Source organism: Stigmatopora argus, chromosome 8 (assembly GCF_051989625.1).
Source record: "Stigmatopora argus isolate UIUO_Sarg chromosome 8, RoL_Sarg_1.0, whole genome shotgun sequence".
NCBI classification, from domain to species: Eukaryota; Metazoa; Chordata; class Actinopteri; order Syngnathiformes; family Syngnathidae; genus Stigmatopora; species Stigmatopora argus.
Window position 1 is genome coordinate 14,941,611 of NC_135394.1, and position 27,972 is coordinate 14,969,582.

The window sequence follows — 27,972 nt, forward strand, 5'->3', positions numbered from 1 at the left end:
GTGGGTTAACGTTCTAGTCTGTTCTTTCTTCATTGTGTCTCCAACCCAACATGTTCCCCAAAAAGATTGGCCAACTAGCGGACCCAGTGTGCAGAATGAGCAGATTTTTCCATGAATGTCTTTTTTTTTTCTCTCCTCCTGACTAGGAGAGCACATTCCAAGATGACAATAGCGGCATTCATGAGGTTTAAATAGTGAAAGAGTGCTTTGGGGAGCATGAGACATCATTTTCACACATGAATTGACCAACTCGTAGTCCAGATCTTAACACGATTGGGAGCCTTTTCGATGTCAAAGTGGTCCGATTCTCAGACCATCACGACAAATCCATCCATTTTCTCGAGCTAACTTATAATTTATTTTGTGTAGGGTTCTAATACGACCATCGGCAGGTGCGGGACAACGGAAACTTGACGAAAAATCAAACGTTACTGAAATCTAACTTGTATTTTACTTTGAAATTGGCATGATTTTCCCATTAGCTATCTTCCAGCAACTCGTTGGCCTCCCATTGGCTAGGAGCAACTTGTGTTTCCATTATGTTTTTTTTGACTGCTGTTCGTTGTTATGTTTTTCTAAGGCAGGGGTGTCAAACCCAGTTTGGTTGGCGGGCCACATTCATGGTGACCAAATCTCATGTGGGCCGGACCATTTTAGATATAATATTTCGATTTTTTATTTTTTATAAATTGATTAAAAGAACTGTATTAAAAGCCCTGAATATTCAGTTTTTTAATAGATCTAAAACAATGTTTATTTTAGCTTTTTTTATATATATTTTTTTAGATTTTACAAAATGATTTTTGAACTAAAACACAGAAATAAATTGATTAAAAAATTACAACTGTTGATTTAAAAGGGGGAAAATCAGGAAATTTAATATACATATATACTCTTGATTTTAATTTGATATTTTAGCTTTTTTTAAAATATATTTTTAGATTTTACAAAATGATTTTTGAACTAAAAACACAGAAAAAAATGATACAAAAATTACAATGATTGATTTAAAAGGGGGAAAATCAGGAAATTTAATATACATCTATAATCTTCATTTGAATTTGATCCTAAAACAGAAAGTTGACACTCATGATTTACTTACTCGGGCCGCACAAAATGAGGCGGCGGGCCAGATTTGGCCCCCAGGCCGCCACTTTGACACCTGTGTTCTAAGGTGTTTCACAAGTTTTTTGATTTTGCTTTTCTTTGTTTTTCACCCTTAAAATGAAGTCCTTTTGATTTCATAATTTTCAGTTAAGTTTTGTTTACGTGCCTGTCTTCGTACGTTTTGTCAGTCGCCAAACGTTTGCTACCACGAAAAATTCAAGTAACGAAACTACTTCTAGAACCGATTTATTCCACAAGTCAAAGTACTACTATGCTAACGGTTAGCCTGAAAAAAACATCTCAAAGACTGCAAATAGCATTTGCATGTAAATTACACATGTTTTGCTTAATTGTACTCTTTTTATGATTGTTTCCTTTGTAGGTATGTGTTAGCATGCGTGCGTATCCAGTAACCAAGAGTATAGCTGTGGTCCAAATGTAGCCGCCACCCTTGTTGCATTGAGCCAGCTGGTTTCCTGAACTTATTTCCCACCTCCCCTGCTATGTTGTTGTTGGCAGGGTAAAGTAGGCGACCGCAGACCAGAGGCCTCCGTGGTCGTTGGTCCACACAGGGGCCTGAGGGGGCCGTCACTGAGAGTGAAAGGACACGCCATCACTCAAAATGAAATATTGAGAGCCTTTGATAGCTTGCCATGACTCCAAAGTGGTGCTGGATTCAAAATATTTTCAGAGTTCTCCTCTAGCACCACCTTGAGGATCTCATTCATCGTCTTGAGCAGTAGCGACACATAGAGGCTGGAGATATGTCAAGATGAGGTGAATACTTTCGGAATGAGGAACTAGGAAGTACTGCGCAAATTAATGAGCAGTCAAAATATATAAAAAGAAGTATCAGGTGTGTATATACAGTTTGCAAATTACTGTAATTAGTCATTTACGGGAATTATGTTGACATGTCCAAATGCGTTTTCGCACATTTCTTATCGTTATTTTACACTTTTTGCATATTTTCAAAACAAACTACCAATATAACCAAACTAAATGACCATTCCAAAAAATATAGCATAGCCAGATATACCCCCAAAAATATTTGCAAAAACTACCAATATAACCAAACTAAATGACCATTCCAAAAAATATACCATAGCCAGATATCCATACCTGTCAACCTCTGCCGATAACTGCCCTTATAAATGATTATGATTCCCCTTACAAACCCCCCAAAAACCTTACAAACACCGTACGACTCGTACGAGTCGTACGGTGTTTGTAAGGTTTTTGGGGGGTTTGTAAGGGGAATCATAATCATTTATAAGGGCAGTTATCGGCAGAGGTTGACAGGTATGTTACCCAAAAATATTTGCAAAGCAAAGTCTGACTCTTTAATTTTGCGTTTACTTATTAATTTATTTTAATGATTATTTTTTTAACCATTGTGGTTTTTTTCTCCAAAAGCACAGAGCATGAAAGCTCACTCACAAAAAAATAGCAGATTCTGTGTCTACATATACAAAGAACTGATTTTAAATATGCTTAATTTAATTGCTATTTGGATTGGATTGGATAACTTTATTCATCCCGTATTCGGGAAATGTTATTGTCACAGTAGCAAGAGGGTGAGAATACACACACATCAAAAGACAGTCTAGACATAGACAAATAAATACATAAATAAATATATAAATAAATAAATAAGCATGTTTCTGAAATATATATACGTACATACATACAGACGCTCCCCTACTTACGAACATACGACTTACGAACAACGGTACATACGAACATGTCTGCAAATTGCGTTTATGTCGAAAAATGTTCGTAAGTTGCTTAAGTGCGTAACGTATCTCCAGTGCGCAAAGAACCTTTTTCATTTTGATCATGAAAATCTCGTGCAGCTATTATTCAATATGGTTGGTGAAAAGCGAAAGGCTTCTACTGAGGGAGTTGCAAGGAAGAGGCAAGCCATTTCATTTGAAACGAGTGGCAATAATAACGAAGCTTGATGCGCGTGAGAGTGGTGAGCGTTTCACGGGCATACAACTTGAATCGTTCGACCGTCAGTACCATATATAAACAGAAAGATCGAGCGGCAGGACCCAAATATTGAACGTTGCACAAAGTTTGCAAATCACTGAATGATGCCATACAGTGCTACCGCATCATTTATGATGAAAAAAAGAAGAAAACTGTGCAATCGTCGTTAGATCGCTTCTTTCGGCCAGTTTCTAATACATAAATCTCTCTCTCTCTATACAGTACTGTACATATTCTCTCCATTTTATTAAATGTTTTTTTCAGTACAAACCAATGCGTGTTACTTATACAAGCCTTAAACATACAAATGCACTTATATAAACCTTCAATATACTTATATAGGCCTTAAACATAAATTATAATACAAAATATAGCACTGAATCAACTTACAAACAAATTCAACTTATGAACAATCGCTCGGAACCAATTGCGTTCGTAAGTAGGGGAGCGTCTGTATATATATATGAATATACATATTTAACCTGGCAAAAGCAGGTGCCCAGTGGCTTTGGTTGTGATTTGCTTTCGAAGGTGAAATAATTTGCAACCTTAGATGTGCAACACTTGTGAAAGCTGCTCGTCAAACAGGAAATAAACGGACTTGGCTGTGCTTCAATAATTATTCAGTTAGACAACACCCATCTAAATGGGTTTCACCTCGACTCTACCTAGAAAAAGTTCATTTTATATTTATAGTGCATTAAAAGGTGGTGGATGGCCTTTTTGTTTTCAACAACAATTCAAAATAAAGGTTTTATCTTGCTTTTTTTTTTATCTCATCTCAGAAATTACACGGAAACACATTTTGTGCACTTTGCATTCATTCTTTTTAAAGCCAATATTTAATTCCCGATAGCCCACATTCCTTCTCCGAAGAATAACACCCAGCACCGTGATTATTTTTTTCCTCTTACTGAGAATTAATTACATTTCCTGAAATCAGGCACACTAAAAATCCCCGAAGAAGAATCTTTCACTTTCCTGAATTTTCAACATAATTTCTAGCCTTCCTTTAAAAACCCTCCAAAACAATTTTCCCATATTTTGCATTATACTTTCCATTTTCCTTAAAGTTCTTTTACTGCTTGCAAAACCTGTTACATTCTCCAAATTTTGAGCATTCCCACCACAAAAAAAAACTTTTTATCTCTCTCATTGTACTGTAGCTATATCGTCACGTGCTACATTGACCTGAAGGTTCGCATGTCACAATTGTAAACAAGTACTGAGCACTAAAAACAAGGCACAGGAGCCAACATTCTTGGGTTGAATTCAAGTCTACCGAATGTGAAACCACTTCAATGTTCTTGCCAGCACACAGAGAGAACCCTGGGAAATGGTGACTCCGATGCTACCGTACAGTTCTCGCACACATCTAGTGTTACACTGGGTCTACTTCTCTCCAGGAACTGGGTAAGAAAGTAATGGCCACATTGACAGCAAACTCTCTGCTTTAAAGATACAGTGGTACCTCGAGATACGAGCTTAATTCGTTGCGGGACTGAGCTCGTATGTCGATTTTCTCGTAACTCAAACAAGTTTTTTGCACGGCAACACGCTCGAACATAACATAAAAAAATTGGACTTGGATTACGATGCAGACACACTCAAAAATAAGTTTAATCGAACCTAACACTAAACTTAATTCTAATTTGTTTGACATTTTGATACCTTTCTTCTCCCGGGTTGGCTCTATTGGCCCCGCCTCCACACTGACCTTCAGATGCAACCTATCGAGGGTTGTTTGCTTTTGTATTCCCTTCAAAATATTCCCAAAATGATGCACACAAATGTCCTCACAATAGGATAACGCACGACCACTTGCCATCGAGAAGTAGTATATACGCCATTCGCACTGACTAACGGGGGAAAAAACACTGAAAAAATGCAACGCTCCGCCCAGTGCTCGCAGAGACATTACAAAGAGGGAGTTGCGACCAGAGACATTACAAATAGGGAGTTGCGGGGAGAGAGACAGTGGCCATGATGTTCTTATGAGCAGCCTCTCGCGTCCGCTGTCTGCTTGTATATCAAAATTTGTCTCGTATCTCAAGATAAATATTTGCCTGAAATTTTACTCGTATCTCGAATTGCTCGTATGTCGGGCCACTCGTATGTTGAGGTACCACTGTATTTCAATAAATTAGAAGAATTGCCTACACTTAGTTAGCTGTACGCTTAGTCCCGCCCCCTCTAGCGCAGCATTCACCCACACACAAATAATGTTTAGAAATAATGTGGGATATCATGACTGGTTGTAAAGGATTCACATAATTTGGGTCTGGGGGGTCGTTAATTCTCTTGCAAAAAAATATAAATCGCATAAATACATCCTGACAACTCAAAGTTTTACTTGTTTTTATTATTATTATTGGACATTTCTTTTTGCAGCAATGTTAAGTTGTACTTTGAATTAATTGGGACGTGATGCCGAAATCGAGTGGTCGTTTTGAGTGTAATTTATAGTGATTTTTTTCTGATTATGATGAGACTAGAAAGCCAAAAGTCAAGAATGAACTAAGGTAACCTGTTTTTTTTGTTTTTTTTGTAGTCGTGCTTGAAAAGGAAGGAAACGTTTTTTAAAGCTTATCAACTTTTATGTTTGAAAGTCCCTGATTTTTTATCAAGTGTGAGAGTATGCTTGGTATGAAAAGAAGAGTCATGTGAATGCTGTTAAAATTTTATCAGATGAAAGATCATTGGCGGTTCAAATACCAGTTACAAGAGCAGTTTAGTAAACATACTCAATCTGAAAAATACATGACAACAATGAAAAAAAATCATATTATTCCTGTTTTTGCCTTTTGTAAAGCGACAAATTTAATGCCATTTCTTAGAGCAAATGTAATAACAGTATTACTTTGGTGATAGTAATACGCCTTAATTTGCATTTGTTTTGATTATGTCCTTAAAGTTGAGATTTAGACCAAATGTTTAATTGGACTGCTTCTGTTTGTAAATAAGGAATAACAATTATGTTTTTGCCCAAAAAATGCTTTGCCATTTTCATTCATTAGGCAATATAGTCACAATAATAGAGTGCTATGTTCGACCTTTAAATTCACTATTTAATTTTTCAATATAAATAAGACCTGTGATAAAAATTTATAAATAAAGACATTATTTTTGTTTAGGAGTAAACACTGCTTTTCCACTATTGAAGTATTAATGACTTGGGAAATAGTATACATTCATAAAAAAACAATAAAGTATACAAAGCCTATTCTACCAGTATAAATAATAATATAAAGCTAACCATAATATAAAAACGCTACATTTTATAATGATTTTTCCCCAAACCACTGAACACTAAACACAGTTTAATCCTTCCTTTTGATAAAATCCTTCTACTTATTTTGTTATGACAGCTTAGTTTAATGTTTATCAATTTTAACTCCGTTAATATTTGATGTATTTTGTCGTTATTAATGCATAACAGCTCTGAATAATGATTGAACTAATTGGGAAAATATAAGTATCAGTAGGTGACTGAATTTTCTTGAGCAATCTTTACCCCGCCCACAGCGGAGACGGTGACGTCATAGCCCCTCCCCCAGCCTGACCAAACCGCGTCTACAGGCTCCTCCCCCGTCAATTTGACGCTGGCATTTGTCATCCTCCTCAAACCAACGCGAGCAGGTGAGCGATGTTACAGTCGACTTTCATTTTTTTTCTCCTTTTAAAAACACAAAACGGCTTATTTACAATAATGTGTGTGTTTCTAGTGTGTGTCATGTGTTGTGCGAGTGTGTTTGTGCCTGGTAGGGGGCGTTTTCTGCTTATTTCTTCCCTATTTTTTATAGCTTTGTCATTAAAATGATCATCATCTTTATTCATAATTGTATCCTGGATTTAGGGGACTTCCCTGTCAATCTATGACTGTCACTATGTGTATTTACCTTTCCAGGATGTGACTTTTTATATTTTTATATTACTTATTTATGGGGGGTTTTAACATATGTTTTTACATATTTTACAATTTCGTTATAAAGGCTTTTGATTTGATTTATTGTTGTAGCACCTGTTTAAGTCTTTGCAAAGACATGTAGAATAACTGCATTGATTCATTCATCTTATCCTCACTAGGGTTTGCGGGGGGTGCTGGAGCCTATCCAAGCCAACCAGGCAGGGGACACCCCAAATTGGTTGCCAGCCAATCGCAGGGCTAAATGAAACATACATGCAACCACTCACGTTCACAATTATACACTTACACAGTGGGAATCGAACCCAGACTGGTCGTATTGAAGTCAGGCCTTAGAACCGCTACGCCACATGTGTCAAAGTGGTGGCCCGGGGGCCAAATCTGGCCCACCGCATCATTTTGTGTGGCCCGGGAAAGTAAATCAAGAGTGCCGACTTTCTGTTTTAGGATCAAACTAAAATGAAGAGTATAGATGTATATTAAAATTCCTGATTTTCCCCCTTTTAAATCAATAATCGTAATTTTTTGATCCATTTTTTCTGTTTTTAGTTCAAAAATCATTTTGTAAAATATAAAAATATATTTAAAAAAAAGCTAAAATAAACATTGTTTTAGATCTATAAATAACTGAATATTCAGAATACTCAATTTTAATCCATTTATATAAAAAAATAATCTAAATATTATATCTAAAATGGTCCGGCCCATGTGAAATCAAGTTGACGTTAAACCAACCCGAGTCTGACACCCCTGCGCTACACCATTGGGACCTTAAGATTAAAATGAACATAATAAGAGGTTATATTGAAAAGACTTTGCTTTCCCCAGGATGGAGGCCCTGGTAAATGAGTGGCTATGGCAAGAACGGTACTGGCTACCTCCTGGAATGCACTGGCAAGACATGGACGCCACCGAGGGACATTATCCCCTACCCAGAGATCTGCTTTTCTCCTTGCCAGTGGCCTTTGCCTTCATAGCTTTCCGCTATGTTTTCGAGAGGTGAGTTGGCTCTTTCTTTTTGCATCACTTGTCACTGCAGGTGTTGTTACATTATGCAAAACAACCCGTAGCTTTTATGAATGGGGGTCTTTGTATGTGGTCTTTTATTCTTACACCACTCATTACTATCCTTTTTTTCCCCCATGGGGGTTTCTTTTCAAGACAACACAATTATTGTTTGGTTTCTGAATGGGGTTATTTCTTCATTTTGTTTGCCTGGATGCTTATCCTCACAAGGGTTGTGGTGGTTGATGGAGCCTATCCCAGCGAACTAGGGTAACCCCTGGATGGTTTGGCAGGCAATCAGTTTTAGAACTGTCAAACCCAAATTCTTGTATATTGGATATCGTGTTATCTTGTCTTACGACCGCAAAGAAATTGAGATTTACTTAACAGGAGCTCTTAATTGTGCACAATGGCGTGAAAACAACAAAGGTAATTAATCAAGGGTTGTAACCTCGGTCACGGCAGTTCAACGAGTTCACGCAAAGTATTCCCACGGTAGTCATAAGTGGTAACGGAATAAGTCTAGAGGTGAAATCAATGGGCACTCACAAGGGCAAGATGTGCATGACTAAACACAAACATAATCGAAACCCTATCACAGGGGTGTCAAACATAACGTCCACGGGCTGGAAACGGCCCGGTAGGAGGCAATGTTCCCTCTAAGCTGCGTGCTTGCGCAATTGCGCACTACTCTCGTCTTCTCTGCGCACAGCAAATCATATGGAGCGCACAAAATAAAATCCCAATTTTTATTTTTATTTTTTTAGCTGTGAGGACGACGCGCGAACCACTCATCCGCCGGGCCGCCCATTCATAGATATTAATCATTAAATTTTATTATTACTAAATCATTTATGTGTAGTAGACATACACCTGCTTATGGCAGGTGTGATACTGGTGTGTGCCCATAGCGAGCAATGATGATGTTGCTCACACCGGTACTCAGTGTGCTCAGGGAGGTTGTCTTTCTGCCCAGACAAACAAAAAATTAGAGGGAACATTGGTAGGAGGGCTTGTTTGGCCTTTGGAGTTCATCCATATTGAACATACATAGTCATATACTTGCATATTTTCCCAAATTTTGTGAGTTTGTGTGCAAAAAGACCGACCTGGGATCAAACCCTCGACCCCAGAACCATGAGGCCGAGGCGCTAACCACTTGTCCACCGGGCCGTCAAGTTTCAGTGTTTTTTTTTTCAAAATGATTCGAAAAATAGATGATGCACTGTGATCAATGTGAAAGCCATTTGTTTAATGGAGGTCTTGTATTGGATCTCATTAGATGTTGTGGTTTCGGGGTATAACATTATGGGGTGTCAAGTTCCTCCTTCAAATTGTGCCCGTCATGCTGCCTGCTTTGCTGCATTAGTGTGAGTGGTTGGTGAGGTGTTCTTCAGACGTGCAAGGGGAGCCTGACATCATGAGTGGACACTTTTTGCTGCTGACTACACGTTCCCCCCTAAAAGCATCTGGGCAGACCGAAAATAAATTGGAGTGTAGCGTAGGCCAGTAAACGCTGGGGTCCTTTTTTTTGCAATATAGTTATTACAGATGCTTAAATCAATGGCGGCTCCTTGCTCCCCGCTAATGAACTGCAAGCTTTCATTTAGCGTATATCCCTAGTTGTACTAATTACGCAATTCCCTTTGGAATACGAAAGGACAAAAGTAAGCGGTACTCTGGTGATAGCGAGAGGGAGTTAGCTGAACATACTATTTGAGAATTATTATAGCTTGTGTTTGCGTATTCGGGGTTGTCAGAAAAAAATGTTGATGATTTTTTTAGGGGTGCCGAAACCCAGTCAAGGAAGTATTTAGATGTTCTGCAAAGAGGATTACAGGTGACGGTGATAAGTTTGTAGTGCGTGTTGATTGTGTATACGGGAGTTATAGCGGAATGTTTACGTCATGTGTCAGAACAAGCAAGATAGGAATGGGCGGGTAATGCTTCGAATGTACTACAAGGAAACATAAGAAATCTTTTAGGGTTACATTTGAAAAAAATATATAGTGCTGTTGTATGTAACACTATTGTCCGTTGGCGCATTTCGGATTTGTGGCTTCATGCGGAAATTTCGGCTATATCCACCAATCGATAACACCGTTGTAATGTCGCAATTAGAGAAATAATCAATATAATACACAACCCAGTCATCACTTTGAGCATTTCAGGAATCAATACTTTTTTATTTGATTGCGGTCCAGCGATATACTTAAAAGAATATTCAAAGAACATTTCAAAAGTTGACATCAGCGCGTGGCTGAGACGTGTTAATACAAATTTCAGCCTGTTAAATGTTTTGTACCCAAGTTCAGGAAAAGTTCATGAAATGCTCGCGACTGGTTGGGTTGGTTGACAGCTTGTCAACAACTCATAGTTAACAGTGTCAGAAGATGAATTTATTGACGTAAAGATGTGCAGATATGGAGCCTGTTTGACATGTCTTATCTCAGAGGCCATTTTATCGTGCTGATTTTCGAGTATTAGTACTACGACGCCATATGTAATCCCTTGTTGAATCCAAATTGTCATGTTTATACTATCCTAGTATGTATGAGTGTTAGTCACTGCCTGAACACTTTCGTAAGTACTGAACTATATTTACAGTCTAATTTCAAAATTTGCTTTAATACGTATAGCATTTGACTGCATTTTTTTAGCGAGTGCGTTTGGATGGTGCCGTATTTGTCGCAAAAAAAAATGATGACTGAATCGAGGGTACGGCTTATATGCGCATAAATTAGACTTGACATGCACGAAACTGCTAGGTAACAAAGACCAAACGCCATAACGCAAGACAATGCTTAACAAAATGTCTTTCGACATCTATGAATGAAATTCAAGAGAAAAAAAAAAAACCGTATCTTGCATAAAATGTGAAAAAACTCACTCGTGCCTGCCATTGCTCGCTCAGGGCGCCGCCATCTTACCTAGGAATGACAAACTAGACCGCTACAAACACACTTCCTGGTTGTACTGCTCACGTGACTTCCTTTTTTAATTTGTCAATGTACAGGCAACACGCTCTAGAAATTCGCAATCCAGCAGACGATCCTTTCAATTCAGTACCTCAGAAAAACCACGTGTGATGATTTTTCTAAAGAATTTCCCTTCAAAGTAACACATTTGTACTCCCTATTAAAACCATGAATATGGAGTTGAAAATTGTGAATCAAGGGGTGTCTTATATGAGACAAATTTTAAAATTCAACGATTTGAAGGCCATTTTTAGGGTACGGCTTATATGCAGAGACGGCTAATATGCGAGAAAATATGGTTGGTTTTTCCTTCAAACACATTTCAGACTCCGATATGTTGCCATGACAATCTCTTCTACCCATGGCCTTGCGAATAATCAATGCCGGCAACTGTGGATAAAACCTTGAAACCAATCAATCATGAGGTAGGTGTGCACCACTTCTTCACTACGTCCCTGTTTAGGAGTTCCCTATAACCGGAGACTGCATGTTTTCCTGACCTTCTCATTCTCTCTGACTTCTCAATCTGAGGTAGTGTTACTCAGGGTCTCAAACTCAATTATCAAAGCAACAACATAGTCCTTCTTCCATGTCACTGTGCACAAAGTCCCATTTTGAGCAGCTTGATGTGCTATCCGGTTGCCGCTAGGAGTTACAATGCTTAGGTGGTGTCACGTTGGACAGCTGTTGAATACCCATGCTGCTAAATAATGAATAACTTCGTGTTTTCTCTCTATCTTCACCAGGCTCGTGGCTGTGCCATTGGGCAAACGTTTAGGTGTGAAGGACCGGATTAGGATCCGAGCTGCTCCTATTCCTAAACTGGAGAAGTTCTACAAACAGAATACAAATCAGCCGTCACAAGTACATGATTCTATTCAGTTTTCCCTGATTTTTTTGGGGCATGGTTCAGATAGCTAGCATATGCAAATGGACTGATGCAGTTTAATGGGATGCTGTGTGTGACGTTTCATTTCTAATTGGGATTGTCTAGAAAGGTCGCAATGGGAGTTCTGGCTTTAAGAGAGATGGGGAATATGTTTTGTTGCCTCTTATTCAAATTCAGATGGCACTGACTATTGTTACGTTACCTGGGACCGAAATGCAGGGCAGCAATCACGGGGACAAGGATGTGGAGTGCTCTAACAAAAATTTTAATAAAACGTGGCAGGGTTATCAAGAAAATAACAATGACTTAGAATCAAATAACAAAATCAAACCTGACGGGAAGACATGGGGAGACGAGGTACATGGAGCATGGCGTGGTAACTTAGCATGAAGTAAACAAAGTTGCCGATCCGACCAAGACTGACAAACACACAGGGTTTAAATAGACAGACAAGGGTTGATTACAAAGTGAAAATGGCGTGGTAAGTTAGCATGATGTAAACAAAGTTGCCAATCCGACCAAGACTGACAAACACACAGGGTTTAAATAGACAGACAAGGGTTGATTACAAAGTGAAAATGGCGTGGTAACTTAGCATGAAGTAAACAAAGTTGCCGATCCGACCAAGACTGACAAACACACAGGGTTTAAATAGACAGACAAGGGTTGATTACAAAGTGAAAATGGCGTGGTAAGTTAGCATAATGTAAACAAAGTTGCCAATCCGACAAAGACTGACAAACACACAGGGTTTAAATAGACAGACAAGGGTTGATTACAAAGTGAAAATGGCGTGGTAAGTTACCATGATGTAAACAAAGTTGCCAATCTGACCAAGACTGACAAACACACAGGGTTTAAATAGACAGACAAGGGTTGATTACAAAGTGAAAATGGCGTGGTAAGTTAGCATGAAGTAAACTAAGTTGCCAATCCGACCAAGACTGACAAACACACAGGGTTTAAATAGACAGACAAGGGTTGATTACAAAGTGAAAATGGCATGGTAAGTTAGCATGAAGTAAACAAAGTTGCCAATCTGACCAAGACTGACAAACACACAGGGTTTAAATAGACAGACAAGGGTTGATTACAAAGTGAAAATGGCGTGGTAAGTTAGCATGATGTAAACAAAGTTGCCAATCTGACCAAGACTGACAAACACACAGGGTTTAAATAGACAGACAAGGGTTGATTACAAAGTGAAAATGGCATGGTAAGTTAGCATGATGTAAACAAAGTTGCCGATCCGAACGAGACTGACAAACACACAGGGTTTAAATAGACAGACAAGGGTTGATTACAAAGTGAAAATGGCATGGTAAGTTATCATGATGTAAACAAAGTTGCCAATCCGACCAAGACTGACAAACACACAGGGTTTAAATAGACAGACAAGGGTTGATTACAAAGTAGGAACACCTAGGTAACACAAAAGAGAGCAAGCAGGTGAATCCAATGGCCAATCACTCGGACAGGACACACAGGGAAAAAAGCATAACAAAACCAACCAAAACCCCAACTAACCCTAACAACTAAAAAATTAAGAGATTATTCGCGACATTGCAATAACATTCGTCAGTTTTAAGATTAAATGTCTTGTATTTCTAGTTTTTTCAGTTGATGAATATAAAGTAGCTGAAAAGGGATTTTCTAATTACGTATTTGTATTCTGCAATCATGTTTGGCATACTCTGCCAACTGCATTGCGTATTTTTTTCCATTAATGGTTACGAAACAAGTTTGAGACAGGTTCATAACAGGATAAAACCTTCCGCCTCATTTGCTGTTTCGTCATCAATGTTCGTGTGCAGACAGGCAGTAATTTGAACCCATTAGTAAAACACTCATATGTCCATTATAAACGTTATGTATACATTACACTAGAACTGCATGTCCATTCAGTATATCCCATATTGTTGTCCGTTGAACATCCATTTTGGGGTTATAAATTCGGATTAAATCATTTTCATTGAGACTTACATTTGTCTGAAAATTTTAAGGCTTACCCAATGAAACCGCCTCAACATACCATTCATTACTATAAGAAATTTGGTCAATTTTAATGTTTAGCTTGAATTATGATCGTAAACATAACTCCCAAGATCACCAGGGAATAACGGGACATTCAAATTATTTCTCTTGATATTCCTGAATGCGACATAAATAGAATCCCCAAAAATGTTAAGACATGTTTTTCTTTCTTTTCCTTCAGAGTGAATTGGCGAGTTTGGGAAAACATTGTGAACTCTCGCAGTCCAAGATTCAGAGTTGGTTCAGGCACAGGAGAAACCAGGACCGACCCACCAACACCAAAAAATTCTGCGAGGCTTCGTGAGTCCAGAGCACATTTTTCATTAATAATCCCTCAATAATTTATCATCATCAATCAAAAATGGACGTTGGAAAATGATTTTACTGGTCAAGTAGAATAACAATGTTAATTGTTTTCTTTTCATGCCTTGCAGTTGGCGCTTTGTCTTCTATCTCGCAGCTTTCACAGCTGGACTTAGCTCCTTGATCGATGTAAGTTGGTGGTTTGAATTCTTAATGTTCCCCTTCTCACTTGATCATTCAAAGCAAATGCCATGTTATATTTATTCTGATATGATATAACTCCGCTTTGACAGACATTGACTACTATTATTACCTAATGTGTATCAATGTGTGTTGGTGAGAATTGTGATACAAAGACTAAGATCGTGTTTTGTGGCTTTCTAGTCTCCGTGGGTTTGGGACCGTAAGGAGTTTTGGCAGGGATTTCCCAAGCAGGTAAGAATAGGCCAATAGGGTCAATTTATTTTGGTGATAATTTTACTACTGAGAGTCTCCCATTGGATTTGGTGTTTATTTTTTAAACAACATATCGTTAGATATTTATCAAAACTGAGGGACAGACTAAAAAAATGGTATAAACAGTCTTATATGTACTACCTAAAACTCCACTTGTAAAATGTTATTTCAATAAAAGTGACAGGCATTTGCAGTCAAATTACAAACACAGTATAGGGTCAAAAATAGGTTTCTCATTTTTAATTTTAGAAGATTTGTCTGGGCAGAGATATTTATATTTATTTGTAATTCTTGTGTTTACATGCTAGTGTAGTTAAAGACCTGCTGTTGGTTCACAGACTAAGTTAGACTTTCCACTATGTCAGGGGAGTTAACGTCAACTCGATTTCATGTGGGCCGGACCATTTTAGATATAATTTTTTTTTTTTTATTAATAAATGGATTAAAAGAACTGGATTAAATGCCCTGAATATTCAGTTTTTTATAGATCAAAAACAATGTTTATTTTAGCCTTTTTTTATATATTTTTAAATTTTACTAAATAATTTTTGAACTAAAACACAGAAAAAATGGATTAAAAAAATTACAATTATTGATTTAAAAGGGGAAAAATCAGAAAATTTAATATACATCTATACTCTTCATTTTGATTTGATCCTAAAACAGAAAGTCGGCACTCATTATTTACTTTCCCGGGCCACACAAAATGATGCGGCGGGCCAGATTTGGCCCCCGGGCCGCCACTTTGACACCGGTGCACTACGTGATGTTGAACTCAACTTCACGAGGGGTGATGTAGAGATACAGACACACCCATGCAAACTCTAGTTGTGTGCCCATATAAGGACTTCCTGTTTACCTGTGTCTCATTTTCATGACTTCATCACGACGGCTAGCACTACCACATCAGGACAGGCAGATATATTTTTCCATTTTGGCTCTATGGTTAAGACTACGGTATTACAATTGTTGCATAATAAAAGCTTACATTATATTTAGAGCACACGTAATAAAGTTGTTGTTGTTCCAAGACTGCTCATCATGAACCTGCCCTAGATTTAAAAGATCAGTTAAAGCACCGCCCACTTTTTCTACTACGAGATAGCAAAGCTATTAACTCAGATGACAGTTAGGCATGCCTGCAAATCGGCATTCCAGGAGGGAAGCCGGCCTTTTTTTTTTAACTTTCATGGACCCAAACTGACAACTTTAAAAAAATACAATTTCACTATCTGTTGGGTGAACATTGTGGAGCTGCTCGTTATATTTTTGCCGGTTTTCCTTTCTGGGGTTCTGTTGCCTTTATCAATTTCCTCTCATTGTCTTCAATTTTTTACAGGCGGCAAGAGGTGTTTTGATTTCAGGGTGTTTCACTCGTTCTAAGATTTAAGAGCTGGCAGCCTGCCACTTGGAGTACTGTACTAAATTGTTGTTATGATCTTGAGTTTATTGAAGGAAGGCAATTCTCCAAGAAAACATTTTACATTTACGACTCGACTCTACAAGCAGGTGTGGCGATTGATGAACTACCGTATTTTCTCGCATATATGCCATATTTGTCGCTAAAAAAAATGACGACTGAATCGAGGATGTGGCTTATATGCGCATAAATTAGATTTGACATGCTTGAAATGCCATAACGCAAAACAATTCGGACAATACGGTCATTTATTTCAAAATAGAGAGAAGATAAACAGATAAAATGCTTAGCAAATTGATTTTGACATCTATGAATGAAATTTCTTGCATAAAAAACTTACTTGTGCCTGCCATTGCTCGCTCAGGGCGCCGCCATCTTAGCTAGGGATGACAAAATAGACTGCTACGGACACACTTCCTGGTTGTACTGCTCACGTGACTTCCTTTTTTAATTTGTCTATGTACAGGCAACACCCTTTCGGAATTTGCAATCCAGCAGACAATCCTTTCGATTCGTACAGAATGTCAGAATTACCACTGATGGCCGATGATTTTTTTTACGATTTTCCCTTCAAAGTAACACATTTGTACTCCCTATTAAATCCATGAATATGGAAGTGAAAATTGTGACTCATATACGAGAGAAATTGTAAAATCTAACGATTTTAGGCCATTTTATTAGTGCGGCTTATACGCGGAGGCGGCTAATATGCGATAAAATACGGTCATTTATCAACCGGAATTAAAACTGAGATTTTTTTACTGGTGCATTTTTGGCGACGTTGGCTAGGGAAACAACGCCAGCTAAAGCCTAGCTGTTTTGCCCCGTCATTGTTAAATGCGGCAGCTAGCACGTAGGCTAACCATCCAACATAGATATGTTTTAGTTTTTAGTTTCTAGTTAAGCTTGAAAAAACAACCCAATTCATTAGCCGCACCTCATTTGTCATTGATCAAAACAGTTTTCAATAAAATGTTTGAATCAAAACAACAGAATAAGGTACTTACCGGTTGCTCCACTTCCTTTTAGCTGCTCAATTCAGACGCTGTCCGTTCGTGACTTCACATGGTAGTATGTTGTAGTATTCTGGCCAACAGCAAAATGGAATAAAAATCTTTTTATTTTCCACTTTTTTGTTTATTGTACAAAAATAGTACTACTATTGGTTGTCTACAGCAAAGTCCAATATAATAAATGTATAGTATGTTACCCGAAATGTTTGAGATTGCATTATCTGTAATGTACAAAACAGTGGACACTTAGCGGACACAAGTCTTATTTCCTAACTGACATTTTTGGTTTTTTTCAGGTTGTCACTGATGCGCACAGATGGTATTACATCCTGGAACTGGGCTTCTATCTTTCTTTACTTCTCTGTGTCTCTGTGGACGTCAAGAGAAAAGTATGTGTAATAATAGATTTTATTTTGCGACAAATGTTTTTTATTGTTCCCTTAATTCCGAGTTTACGCGACCCCGTTGGGTTGCGAGACCCCTGTGAGGATAAGCCGCACAGAAAATTCATAAATTAATAGATGATAAAAACATATATAAATATATATATCCGCTCCGTACATGATTTAAATTTGACAGCTCAGTAAAAGATTTTAAAATCTGATTTCAATTTTACAGCTCAGTAAAAGATATGAAAATATTTATTTCGGTCTCATTTGTATACAACAAAAAACAGGCAATTTTTTATATACATGCTAAAAATGAGTGATATTTGATATTTCATAATGAATGAACTCAAGGTTGAGAGTCTCTGATGTTACATGATGTCAGCGTAAAATATCCCTACGCTTCATAACCTTTTGGAAATATGTCTTTCAGGATTTCAAAGAGCAGGTGATTCATCACATTGCTACCATATTTCTCATCGGTTTCTCCTACTGTTGCAATTTCGTGAGAGTTGGCACATTCGTGATGCTGGTGCACGACTCGTCTGACTTCCTTCTTGAGGTACGATTTCTGCTTTCGATATTTTTCAAACCACTTGTAAATGGTTTTAAAACTGATTCGATATTCAAAATACAAAAATATTACTATTTAAACAGGTTTGAGCAAACCGACCCTTTTAAAATCGTTTCTCTTTCGTCAGAATGTCTTCAGACAAAATTAAAATGAATAAAATCGCGAGTTAGTTACATACCTGTCAACCTCTGCCGATAACTGCCCTTATAAATGGTTATGATTCCCCTTACAAACCCCCCAAAAACCTTACAAACACCGTACGAGTCGTACGACTCGTACGGTGTTTGTAAGGTTTTTTGGGGGTTTGTAAGGGGAATCATAATCATTTATAAGGGCAGTTATCGGCAGAGGTTGACAGGTATGTAGTTAGTTAGTGAGATAGTAAATTAGAATGGCTGTATGAAAAATACTAAGAAACCAAAAAGTAGTAGGTCAAAACGGATTAGCCCCATCAATGGCAGCAAGTAAGTTAATGTTTTTAGCCAAAAATAAACTGGTCAGGCCGACATGAGATCTAGTTGGCATTAATTTGTGTCATAAGTTTGACACTCCTACATAATAATCTTACCAAATTCTCGTGAGAATCAACATTGAAAATGTGAATTCAGGAATTTGTTTTCCCACTAGACACATTGGGAAAACTCCCATTTATATGAACAAAAATACATGCCATAATGTGTCCCTTTGCAAAGACGCATGGGGTACTGCTCAAATGACACAGTTGACTTTAGCACGCTAAGTGACACATGAAATTTTGGACCAAAACGAAGCTGTTCTCTGACATTTGGCCGCCTTTCAAGTTCACTAAGCCACTCTCTGAACTCTGTTTTAGTCAGCCAAGATGTTTCACTATGCTGATTGGACAAAGGCGTGCGACTCGCTGTTCATCATCTTTTCTTTTGTGTTCCTGATTACGCGGCTGGTGGTGCTTCCTTGCAGGTAAAATAGTTTTTATTTCATAACAATGCAGTCACGCCTTCTCATCTAATAATGAATTTTTTTTTGGTTTTGCAGAATTATCTACTCAACCCTGGTGTTATCGCTCGACTTCTTCCAGCCCTTTTTTGCTTATTACTTCTTCAATGTCCTTCTGTTAATACTACAAGCTCTACACATCTTTTGGGCCTACCTTATCATACGTATGATCGGCAAGTTTATGTTCAAGGGAAAGGTGAGCACATTTTGTTAAATGTACGTCTATTAACACCTGAGTGTGCAATTCATCATATTAAAAAAAACTTAACGTGTTTTCTCGCATATTAGCCGCCTCCGCGTATAAGCCGTACCTTTACAGTTGCCTTAAAATCGTTGAATTTTACAATTTCTCTCGTATAAGACGCCCCCTGATTCACAATTTTCACCTCCATAATTATGGTTTTAATAGGGAGTCCAATTGTGGTACTTTGAAGGGAGAATCTTAAGAAAATTAATCGCACGATACTGTTTGAATCGAAAGGATCGTCTGCTGGATTGCATATTACGAAATGGTGTTGCCTGCACGTAGATAAATTAAAAAAGGAAGTCATGTGAGCAGTACAACCAGGAAGTGTGCCCGTAGCGGTCTAGTTTATCATCCCTAGATTTTTCACGTTTTATGCAAGATATGTTTTGTTTTTTTAATGACCGTATCGGCCACACTGACTTGCGTTATGGTATTTGGACTTTGTTACCTTGCAATTTTGTGCATGTCAAGTCTATTTTATGCGCATATAAGCCGTACCCTCGATTCAGTCATCCTATTTTGTTGCGACAAATACGGCTTATATGCGAGAAAATACAGTAACTTAACTCAATATAAAACATTTTTATTTGAAAACACTAATGATGCAATAATGAGTAGTTTTTTTTAGGGTTTTTTAACTTCCTTTTGTCTCCAGGTGGAGCGCGATGTGCGCAGTGATGAGGAGAGCGAGGCAAATGAGGAAGAGGAGCCCGAGGAAGAAGACGAAAGCAGTTGGGAACAGAGAAAGGGCACGATTAACTCCAAGCTGGCCTCGCTAGCAAACAACTGCGTGCTCAACAACCTGACCAATCAGAGGAATCTTAACAGCAGACTACCTAAAGCCAGATAAGAGTCTGTGCAAAGTTGATCCCTTCCCGACAAATCTACCTTTCTACGGTCCGTCGATGATTTCACGCCAACGCCAGCCGCGTCGTGCTTTTTATTGGTGAAGCGGCAACAAAGCACAAACGATTGTAATTCTATGCGCCCGTTGTGACGGTGGAAGAAAACGGCGTCATTCTTGTCATCTGGATTTTAAATCTGGTCGCATCCCGTTTTCATTTTATAGTTTACATTTCTTGTCAGTGTTTATTTTATGCATGTGCGCCTTTCATAGGCAATTGACAGAATGCCACAAAAACTATGGTACAGTAATACCTTGAGATACGAGCTTAATGCATTCCGGGACTGAGCTCGTATGTCAAGTTACACGTATGTCAAATCAATTTTTCCCATAGAAATGAACTAAATATAAATTAATCCGTTCAAATATTTGCTCGGCATTTACCTCGTATCTCAAATTTCTCGTATGTTGGGGCACGCGTATGTCAAGGTATTACTGTACCTTTAAATCGGGTAAACAGCGTATGTTCATGTTGATTCATTCCTTGATTCTACAATTGAACATTTCGTTGTTTTTCCGTATAAAGCGGTCAACAAAGATATATTTGGAATTAAATAATAATGTGTACAAATTAAGTGAAATGCCTTGCGATTGGCTGGTGACCAATTCAAGCTGGGATAAGCTCCAGCACCCAAGTTTTTTTTCTTTTCAGGGTGGCCGTCATTTGAACAAATATGTTGTATAGAACAGTTTTTGTTTGTTATGAAATGTCGCGAGATCAGATGACTTGACTTCAAATTATCAAGAGATAAGACGCCCCCTGGTGTATGATAAGGAACATCCTTGTACAGCATTCCCACCCCATTTCTAATACACAATATACAGATGCAATTGAAAAATACATGCTGTGACAGGCTTTGCTCATATTTTTCACTTAAAATATATTTTTATTCTTGTTTGTTTTCCTGTGTAGCACTTATGTTTTACTTACTTTTTACATGACTCTTTCCCATGTATGATTATTTTCCTTCACACAAACTGACTGCTGGTAAATCCAGCTCAGCATGATATGCAAACAGGAGGGCATTATTGAAATTACACTTCATGGGTTATAAAGGCCAACATGTGGACTGTTAAAGGCAGAATAGGAATATCAATAGTGAGAGATGAGGAGTACTGTATATATTTTTAGTTACAAATAGGTATAGTTTGCACTTACAGATCCCGTCACTCAAATTGGTAAATGACCACATGAAGCGCTTAAAGGGCTGAATGATCATTTTCACACTTTTACACTCATCTGGTTCTATTTGTTTTTCATTAAAAATGTATAGGAACCTCCTTGTACTGTCATATATTCACAAAATTACGTATTTTTAATGGGTTTGAATTCAATCCAATATGAGATCCACAGAAGCCTAGATCAAACTACGGCCCGCGGGCCACATACGGCCCGTTAGGCTTTTTAATCCGGCCCGCCGACTTTGTCCATATTATAGTAAAAATCATTTACCTCATTCATTTCCCTGCAATATCCTTGTTTCCCCGATAGATAGCGCACTAGTCTAGTAAAAGTATGTAAATGTGTGTGGGAGCTCAAACAGGAGATTAGTTTGTTATTGGACACATTTCTGAACATTTAACTTTTACTGCGGACACGCTGACACACATGAACGAGCTGAATGTGAAGCTACACGAGAAAAAACAGTTTGTGCATGAAATGCAAGCAAACCTTCCGCCTTCAAAACCAAGCTGGTTTTATTTTTCAAGCAAATATCAGACAAGTCATTTGCTCATTTCCCCACACTGGTTGCGTTAAAAGAGGCCCCCGCATGTGAAAAAATACAGGAAATCATTGGATGACCTGCATGAGAAATTCTGCCGTCGGTTTTGTGATTTTGGAAAAATTGACAGCTGGTGTCATGTCCTTTCTCACAAGACCCGGAAACAGTTCCACAGGAGTTGCAGTTGGAACTGATTGATCTCCAATGTGACAAGTTCAACTCCCTGAAAGTCTCTGAGTTTTATGCTTCATTAAGTGCAGCCAAATTTCCAAACATCCAGAAGATGGCACAGAGGATTCTGGTTGTTATTTGGCTGTACATATGTGTGTGAACAGACCTTTAGTCTGATGAAAACCAAGAAAGCACCCCATAAATCCCAGATGAGTGATGAGTATATTAATCCTTTTTTTCTGTTTATGTTTCATATGTACTGTTAACGGATGCAGGTTTTTTTATATGTTTCGTATCTTGTGCTGACCCGTCTGTCAAGTTTTTAAAGTCAATGTGGCCCCCGGGCCGAAAAGTTTGCCCAACCCTGGCCTACATCATCATCAAATATCAAATGACAGGTTCTTTAGATATAAAACAATGAGCGCGAGACACTATTGTATGTCCAATGAATGAGTTGGACGAGAAAAGGAATCAGCAAAAGATACATTTGGCCCAATCAATGAACTTCCATCCACATAAAAACTTAAAAACATGTCTAAGCATCATAATCATATCATTAGATTGTTGCAAATGACCTCACAAAGTCAATGGTGAACATATTTATTTTAGCATCACACTCCCATCATGTAAGCTCTTTAATGGTGACACATCCTTGAATCGGAACAGGGCACGGTATAGCATCGTCCACCTTGATGCAATCGTCTACATACGGGTCGAACAAAACCATGTTGGGCAGTGCCTTGTTTACCTTCTTCTCGCACAACAGAAAAATCTTCCCGCTGACTGCGGTACAGCCGCAGAAGAACTTATTCTCCAAGGTTTCCTCCCGCAGAACGGTCCACTCATCCGTCTCCACGTCAAAGCGCAAAGCTTGCCCTCCAAACAGGTAGATGGCACCGTTGAGCTCAGTGGCAACCAGGTCATATCTAAGGAACGGTGCGGATCATCCGACATGGCGTCGTCATTAAACGGTGGCTAAAAAAAAGGTGAAAATGGACTCACCGTGGAAAAGGGGAATAAGACACTACGTCCCAGTGATTCTCCGTAGTATCGTAGCGCTGAATTCCCCCAAAGGCCTCTCCATTTTCATCCAGGCCGCACGCAACATAGATGCACTTGCCAAGAGCGGCCACGGCTGCCCTTTCCACCGCCCGACTCATCGAGCTGACGCTTTCCCAACCCCGGTCCGAGCCCAGCGCGAGTCTTTCAACATCAGCCACCAGCCCTTCATCCATGCTGCCCCCCAAAACGTAGAGATGGGAATCTAAGGCAATGGAGCAGTGACTGTGCCTGGATTTCTGCAACGCAGGGCCTTCAAGCCACTTCTGGTTCTCACATTCGTATCTTCTGACCCAGTCCACGTTGAACCACAACACGTCAAGGAAATGGCCTCCTGTCACAACCATGCCGTCTCCTACGTATCGTGAGGAAATATATCGAGTTGTCAACGGGAAACACTGGAAAGTACAGTGGTACCTTGACATACGAGTGGCCTGACATACGAGCAATTCGAGATACGAGTAAAATTTCGGGCAAATGTTTATCTTGAGATACGAGACAAATTTTGATATACGAGCAGACAGCGGATGCGGGATGCTGCTCATAAGAACATCATGGGCACTGTCTCTCTCCCCGCAACTCCCTTGTGTAATGTCTCTGGCCGCAACTCCCTCTTTGTAATGTCTCTGTGAGCACTGGGCGGAGCGTTCCATTTTTTCAGTGTTTTTATTTGCTGTTAGTCAGTGCGAATGGCGGAGCGATCGCTAATACGAGAGGAGTATTTACTACTTCTCGTTGGCAAGTGGTTGTGCGTTATTCTATTGTGAGGACATTTGTGTGCATCATTTTGGGAATATTTTGAAGGGAATACAAAAGCAAACAGCCCATCGATAGTGAAAGTCAGGGTGGAGGCGGGGCAAATAGAGCTAACCCAGGAGAAGAAAGGTATCAAACTTTAATACAAAATTAGAATTAAATTTAGTGTAAGGTTAGATTAAATTTATTTTTGAGTGTGTCTGCATCGTAATCCAAGCTAATTTAAATTTGGTTATGTTATGTTACGAGCGTGTTGCCATGCAAAAAGTCCCTCCCCCCCCCCGATCCCTCTCCCTCTACCCTCCGCAAAATCCATCTAATTTTAGTTCTATTAAACACATTTTAGTTTACTATTAAACCACTAGTTATTTGTTACCTTGTTAATAGATGGCGAATTAGAACATTTTTTTTCCAATCAAATATCCTGTTTTTGGTGTTTTTTCAGAGGGCTGGAACGAATTAATTTGTTTTTAGTTCATTTCAATGGGAAACGTCCGCTCGAGTTACGAGAAAATCGACATACGAGCTCAATCCCGGAACGAATTAAGCTCGTATCTCGAGGTACCACTGTACTACATTAGGGACATTACCTACTGCAGCTACTGAGTACTGCGTGAGATTCTTCCTCTGCATAGGTGCACAACTTTGCCATCTCCCACTGAGTGGATGAAATTGGTAGGACGCCTGCTGTTCCTGATCATGAGGTCCACCCAAGACGAAGAGAGTCTCCTTAGTCCTTTTCATGGACCTCCCCATTGCCCAAGAAGTTGGAAAATGTTCATTCAACATGCAGATAAGTTTGGCTCTAGGATCAGAAACACATGTCATCGTGTCCAAAAGCTTCAAGATGAACGTCAAGGACAGAGACTCGGGTCGTACTAGCTCCATGAGCTCCAGAAAGTGTTCCTCTCGTTTTTGGTCGAACGACACCCAACGTAGGGCCGCCTCCAGGGCTAAGTCATCTCTATGGACGGCGAGGTCGTCGCTAGCTAGAAGGTGGGCTACGGTTTCCTTGGACGAGGACAGGAAGTCCTCCTCGGAGACGACAGCAGAGAAGTGCGTAAGGGCCACTTGCCTCGCTGCTCTGTAGAGCTGAACGCAACCTCGCTGCCAGGCCAAAGCCATCATCCCCAAACAGTTGCAGATGTGGAGCTCACGTTCGAGGAACTTGCAGCACAGAAGTTTGGCTCGCTCAAGCTGGAGGAAATCTGCCGTCTCCAGGATTCCCAAAACATTTTCTCTGTCCAACCTGAGAAGGGATGTCCGGCTGTGGTGTATTAACACTTTGAAATGCTGCAAGCAGACTTCTTTGAGCTCTATCTTCCTTTTGGTGCTTTCAACGCCGCAGCCAAAAAACAGAGCGCGGAAGTAAGGACTTTGAATTGCAAGCTGGCGACGGTTGACATAAAACAACTCTTCGTCTACTTGTAGCACCACGTCAGGCTGTGAAATTGAGTCATCTCCCTGGTGTTGCTCGCCCCCGTAAACGGCAACGTCGCTCGATCCGCAGTCCATTTCAAAACGAGCAAGCGAGCCTTTTGTATGTAACTTAATGAGTTTTAGGTCACAGGCGACCCACCAACTGTTGATATTAATAGACTCCTTGCGTGACCCACTGACTACTTGCTCTTTTTGTGCACATGAAGAAGTAGTTTCAAAACAAAGGCTGAATCTTAAAACTTTAGTCCGGTGTATTCTTACATTTGGCTACCGTATTTTCACGACTATAAGGCGCACATAAAAGTCTTAAATTTTCTCCAAAATAGACAGGGCGCCTTATAATCCAGTGTGCTTTATATGTGGACCAATACTAAAATAGTTATCACGATAAAATAAAATAAATCAGTCAATAGGGTACACCATCCTCTACAGCTCTCACAACAATGGCAAGCAGCCCCCGACTCTACTATTTTCCCCGTAGAAAAAGTACTGCGCAGTGACTGCTGGGATATATAGTTCTTTTGTCAATACACCCAATGGATTGTGGCCTGGACATCGACATCAACACAGCTTTACGAAGCGTGGAAGGTAGTGTTGGAATAGTTACGCTAGCTACTAGCTAGCTACTATTTGCGAATGGATTGCATACCTGTCAACCTCTGCCGATAACTGCCCTTATAAATGATTATGATTCCCCTTACAAACCCCAAAAAAACCTTACAAACACCGTACGACGTCGTACGGTGTTTGTAAGGTTTTTTTAGGGTTTGTAAGGGGAATCATAATCATTTATAAGGGCAGTTATCGGCAGAGGTTGACAGGTATGCCTTATAAATGATAATGATTCCCCTTACAAACCCCCCAAAAACCTTACAAACACCGTACGACTCGTACGGTGTTTGTAAGGTTTTTTGGGGGGTTTGTAAGGGGAATCATAATCATTTATAAGGGCAGTTATCGGCAGAGGTTGACAGGTATGGGATTGTGGCCTTGTCATCGACATCAACACAGCTTTACGAAGCATGGAAGGCAGCGTTGGAATAGTTACGCTAGCTACTAGCTAGCTACTATTTGCGAATGGATTGTGGCCTTGTCATCGACATCAACACAGCTTTAAGAAGCATGGAAGCCAGCGTTGGAATAGTTATGCTAACTACTAGCTAGCTACTATTTGCGAATGGATTGTGGCCGCTTGGACGAACGTATAAAACTCAGCGTTTTCGATGACTCATTTGGACAATTGTTCAATTCGGACACATAAAATGAGGACTTTGTTGTATTTGTGGGTGATGATGACGTGAGTACATTGTAAAATGGCTAAATAAAGTACAACCAAACTCAGTTTTGCTTCCGTTGCCTTTTTAAAAACGTGTTTTTAGCGTGTGGGTGTAGCATGTATGTTTAAGCTGGTGTATGTTTTGCCATGCCTGGCTGCGTCTATAAAAGCGGTGCGTCTTTTGTGTGTGTAAAATACAGAAATAGCACTCGTTACTGACACTGCGGCTAAAAATATGATGTGCCGTATAGTCGTGAAAATACGGTAACTTAATGAGTTTTAGGTCACAGGCGACCCACCACCTTGTTGATATTAATAGACTCCTTGCATGACCCACTGACTACTTGCTCTTTTTGTGCACATGAAGAAGTAGTTTCAAAACAAAGGCTAAATCTTAAATCTTTAATCCAGTGTATTCTTACATTTGGCTAATTTAATTACCCTGTCTTAAATACTATTTGTATGTTGCAGTTGAAACTTAAAACTCTCCAGCAAATTAAAATGCTTCAAAATACAGTTGTTTACGGCCCAGGCATTTAAATCAAACAAATCATCGGGGTTTCTATTTATCAGAAAAATTAGTACGCTTTATTATTTGTATCATAACTGAACATTTTCAACTTTGGCACATGTGACAGAATTTTATTTTGCTGGTATTTATTCAAGTATAACGCGCACCCATAATTTGTGAATAAAAATTGGTAGAATTTGTTTTCGGTATTTCTCAGCTAATCAAACAATTGATTAAATTTTTCTTAAGCGAGGATAGCGCAACTTTTTTTTCTTTTTACCCCTTTTACACTATAAACTTGCCAAAGGCTATTTGGAGAGGGCTGGCTTTTGTAAAAGGAAGATTGTCGTCATCTGGCGGACAAAGACAGGTTTTACGTCTCCTATTATAACGGCCGTGGGGGAACTTTTTGACCAGCAGAGGGCAGTTTTTCACCTGGATTTGTGTATAACGTGCACCCAAACTTTGCTTCAGTATTTAGTACAATATTTTGCGTGTTATACTCGAATAAATACGGCAAGTAAAATCGAATTACAAATGGTATGCTCTCTGGGAATAGTTATGGAACAGCTAATGGATATAAATACAGAATACCATGTTTAATTTGTTTAATTTACCTGTTTGATTGGTGTGAAGCATCATGGTTGAATGTTAAATGTCGCATTTCACAAGGCCATCTTGGAGAAGTTGGACAAAGTTGCTTGGAGAGGGAAGTCTGGCCTTCCATGATGATTCCACGATACAACCTTGGAAAAATTCAGATTGAGATGCATGAATTTTCCCTTTTTCATTTTCTATTGCAATGTTACGATATGTTTATTATT

The 27,972-nt window shown here is 39.1% G+C and overlaps 3 protein-coding genes across 3 annotated transcripts in view; 1 reads left to right on the forward strand and 2 right to left on the reverse strand.

Annotated features, from left to right (window-relative positions):
* Positions 1-27,972, reverse strand: part of fbn3 (fibrillin 3) — a 118,963-nt gene that overhangs the window by 90,781 nt on the left and 210 nt on the right. Inside the window, exons 2-3 of the mRNA XM_077606561.1 lie at positions 27,766-27,894; positions 17,120-17,198 (exon numbers count right to left, since the gene is read on the reverse strand). The gene's annotated coding sequence lies outside the window, so the exon portion shown is untranslated. The remainder of the gene's footprint in view (positions 1-17,119; positions 17,199-27,765; positions 27,895-27,972) is intronic.
* LOC144078481 (ceramide synthase 2-like) lies at positions 6,685-21,488 on the forward strand. The gene is made up of 11 exons (XM_077606559.1): positions 6,685-6,741; positions 7,856-8,026; positions 11,757-11,874; positions 14,115-14,233; positions 14,368-14,425; positions 14,621-14,671; positions 17,422-17,514; positions 17,945-18,073; positions 18,918-19,024; positions 19,100-19,256; positions 19,963-21,488. The coding sequence occupies exons 2-11, from the start codon at positions 7,857-7,859 to the stop codon at positions 20,155-20,157; spliced, it is 1,197 nt and encodes a 398-aa protein (XP_077462685.1). The 5' UTR covers positions 6,685-6,741; position 7,856; the 3' UTR covers positions 20,158-21,488.
* On the reverse strand, positions 22,729-25,436 carry LOC144079062 (kelch-like protein 23). The gene is made up of 3 exons (XM_077607597.1): positions 24,512-25,436; positions 23,109-23,520; positions 22,729-23,032 (listed from the first exon to the last, which is right to left on the reverse strand). Exons 1-3 carry the CDS (start codon positions 25,434-25,436, stop codon positions 22,729-22,731), a joined length of 1,641 nt encoding a protein of 546 aa, XP_077463723.1.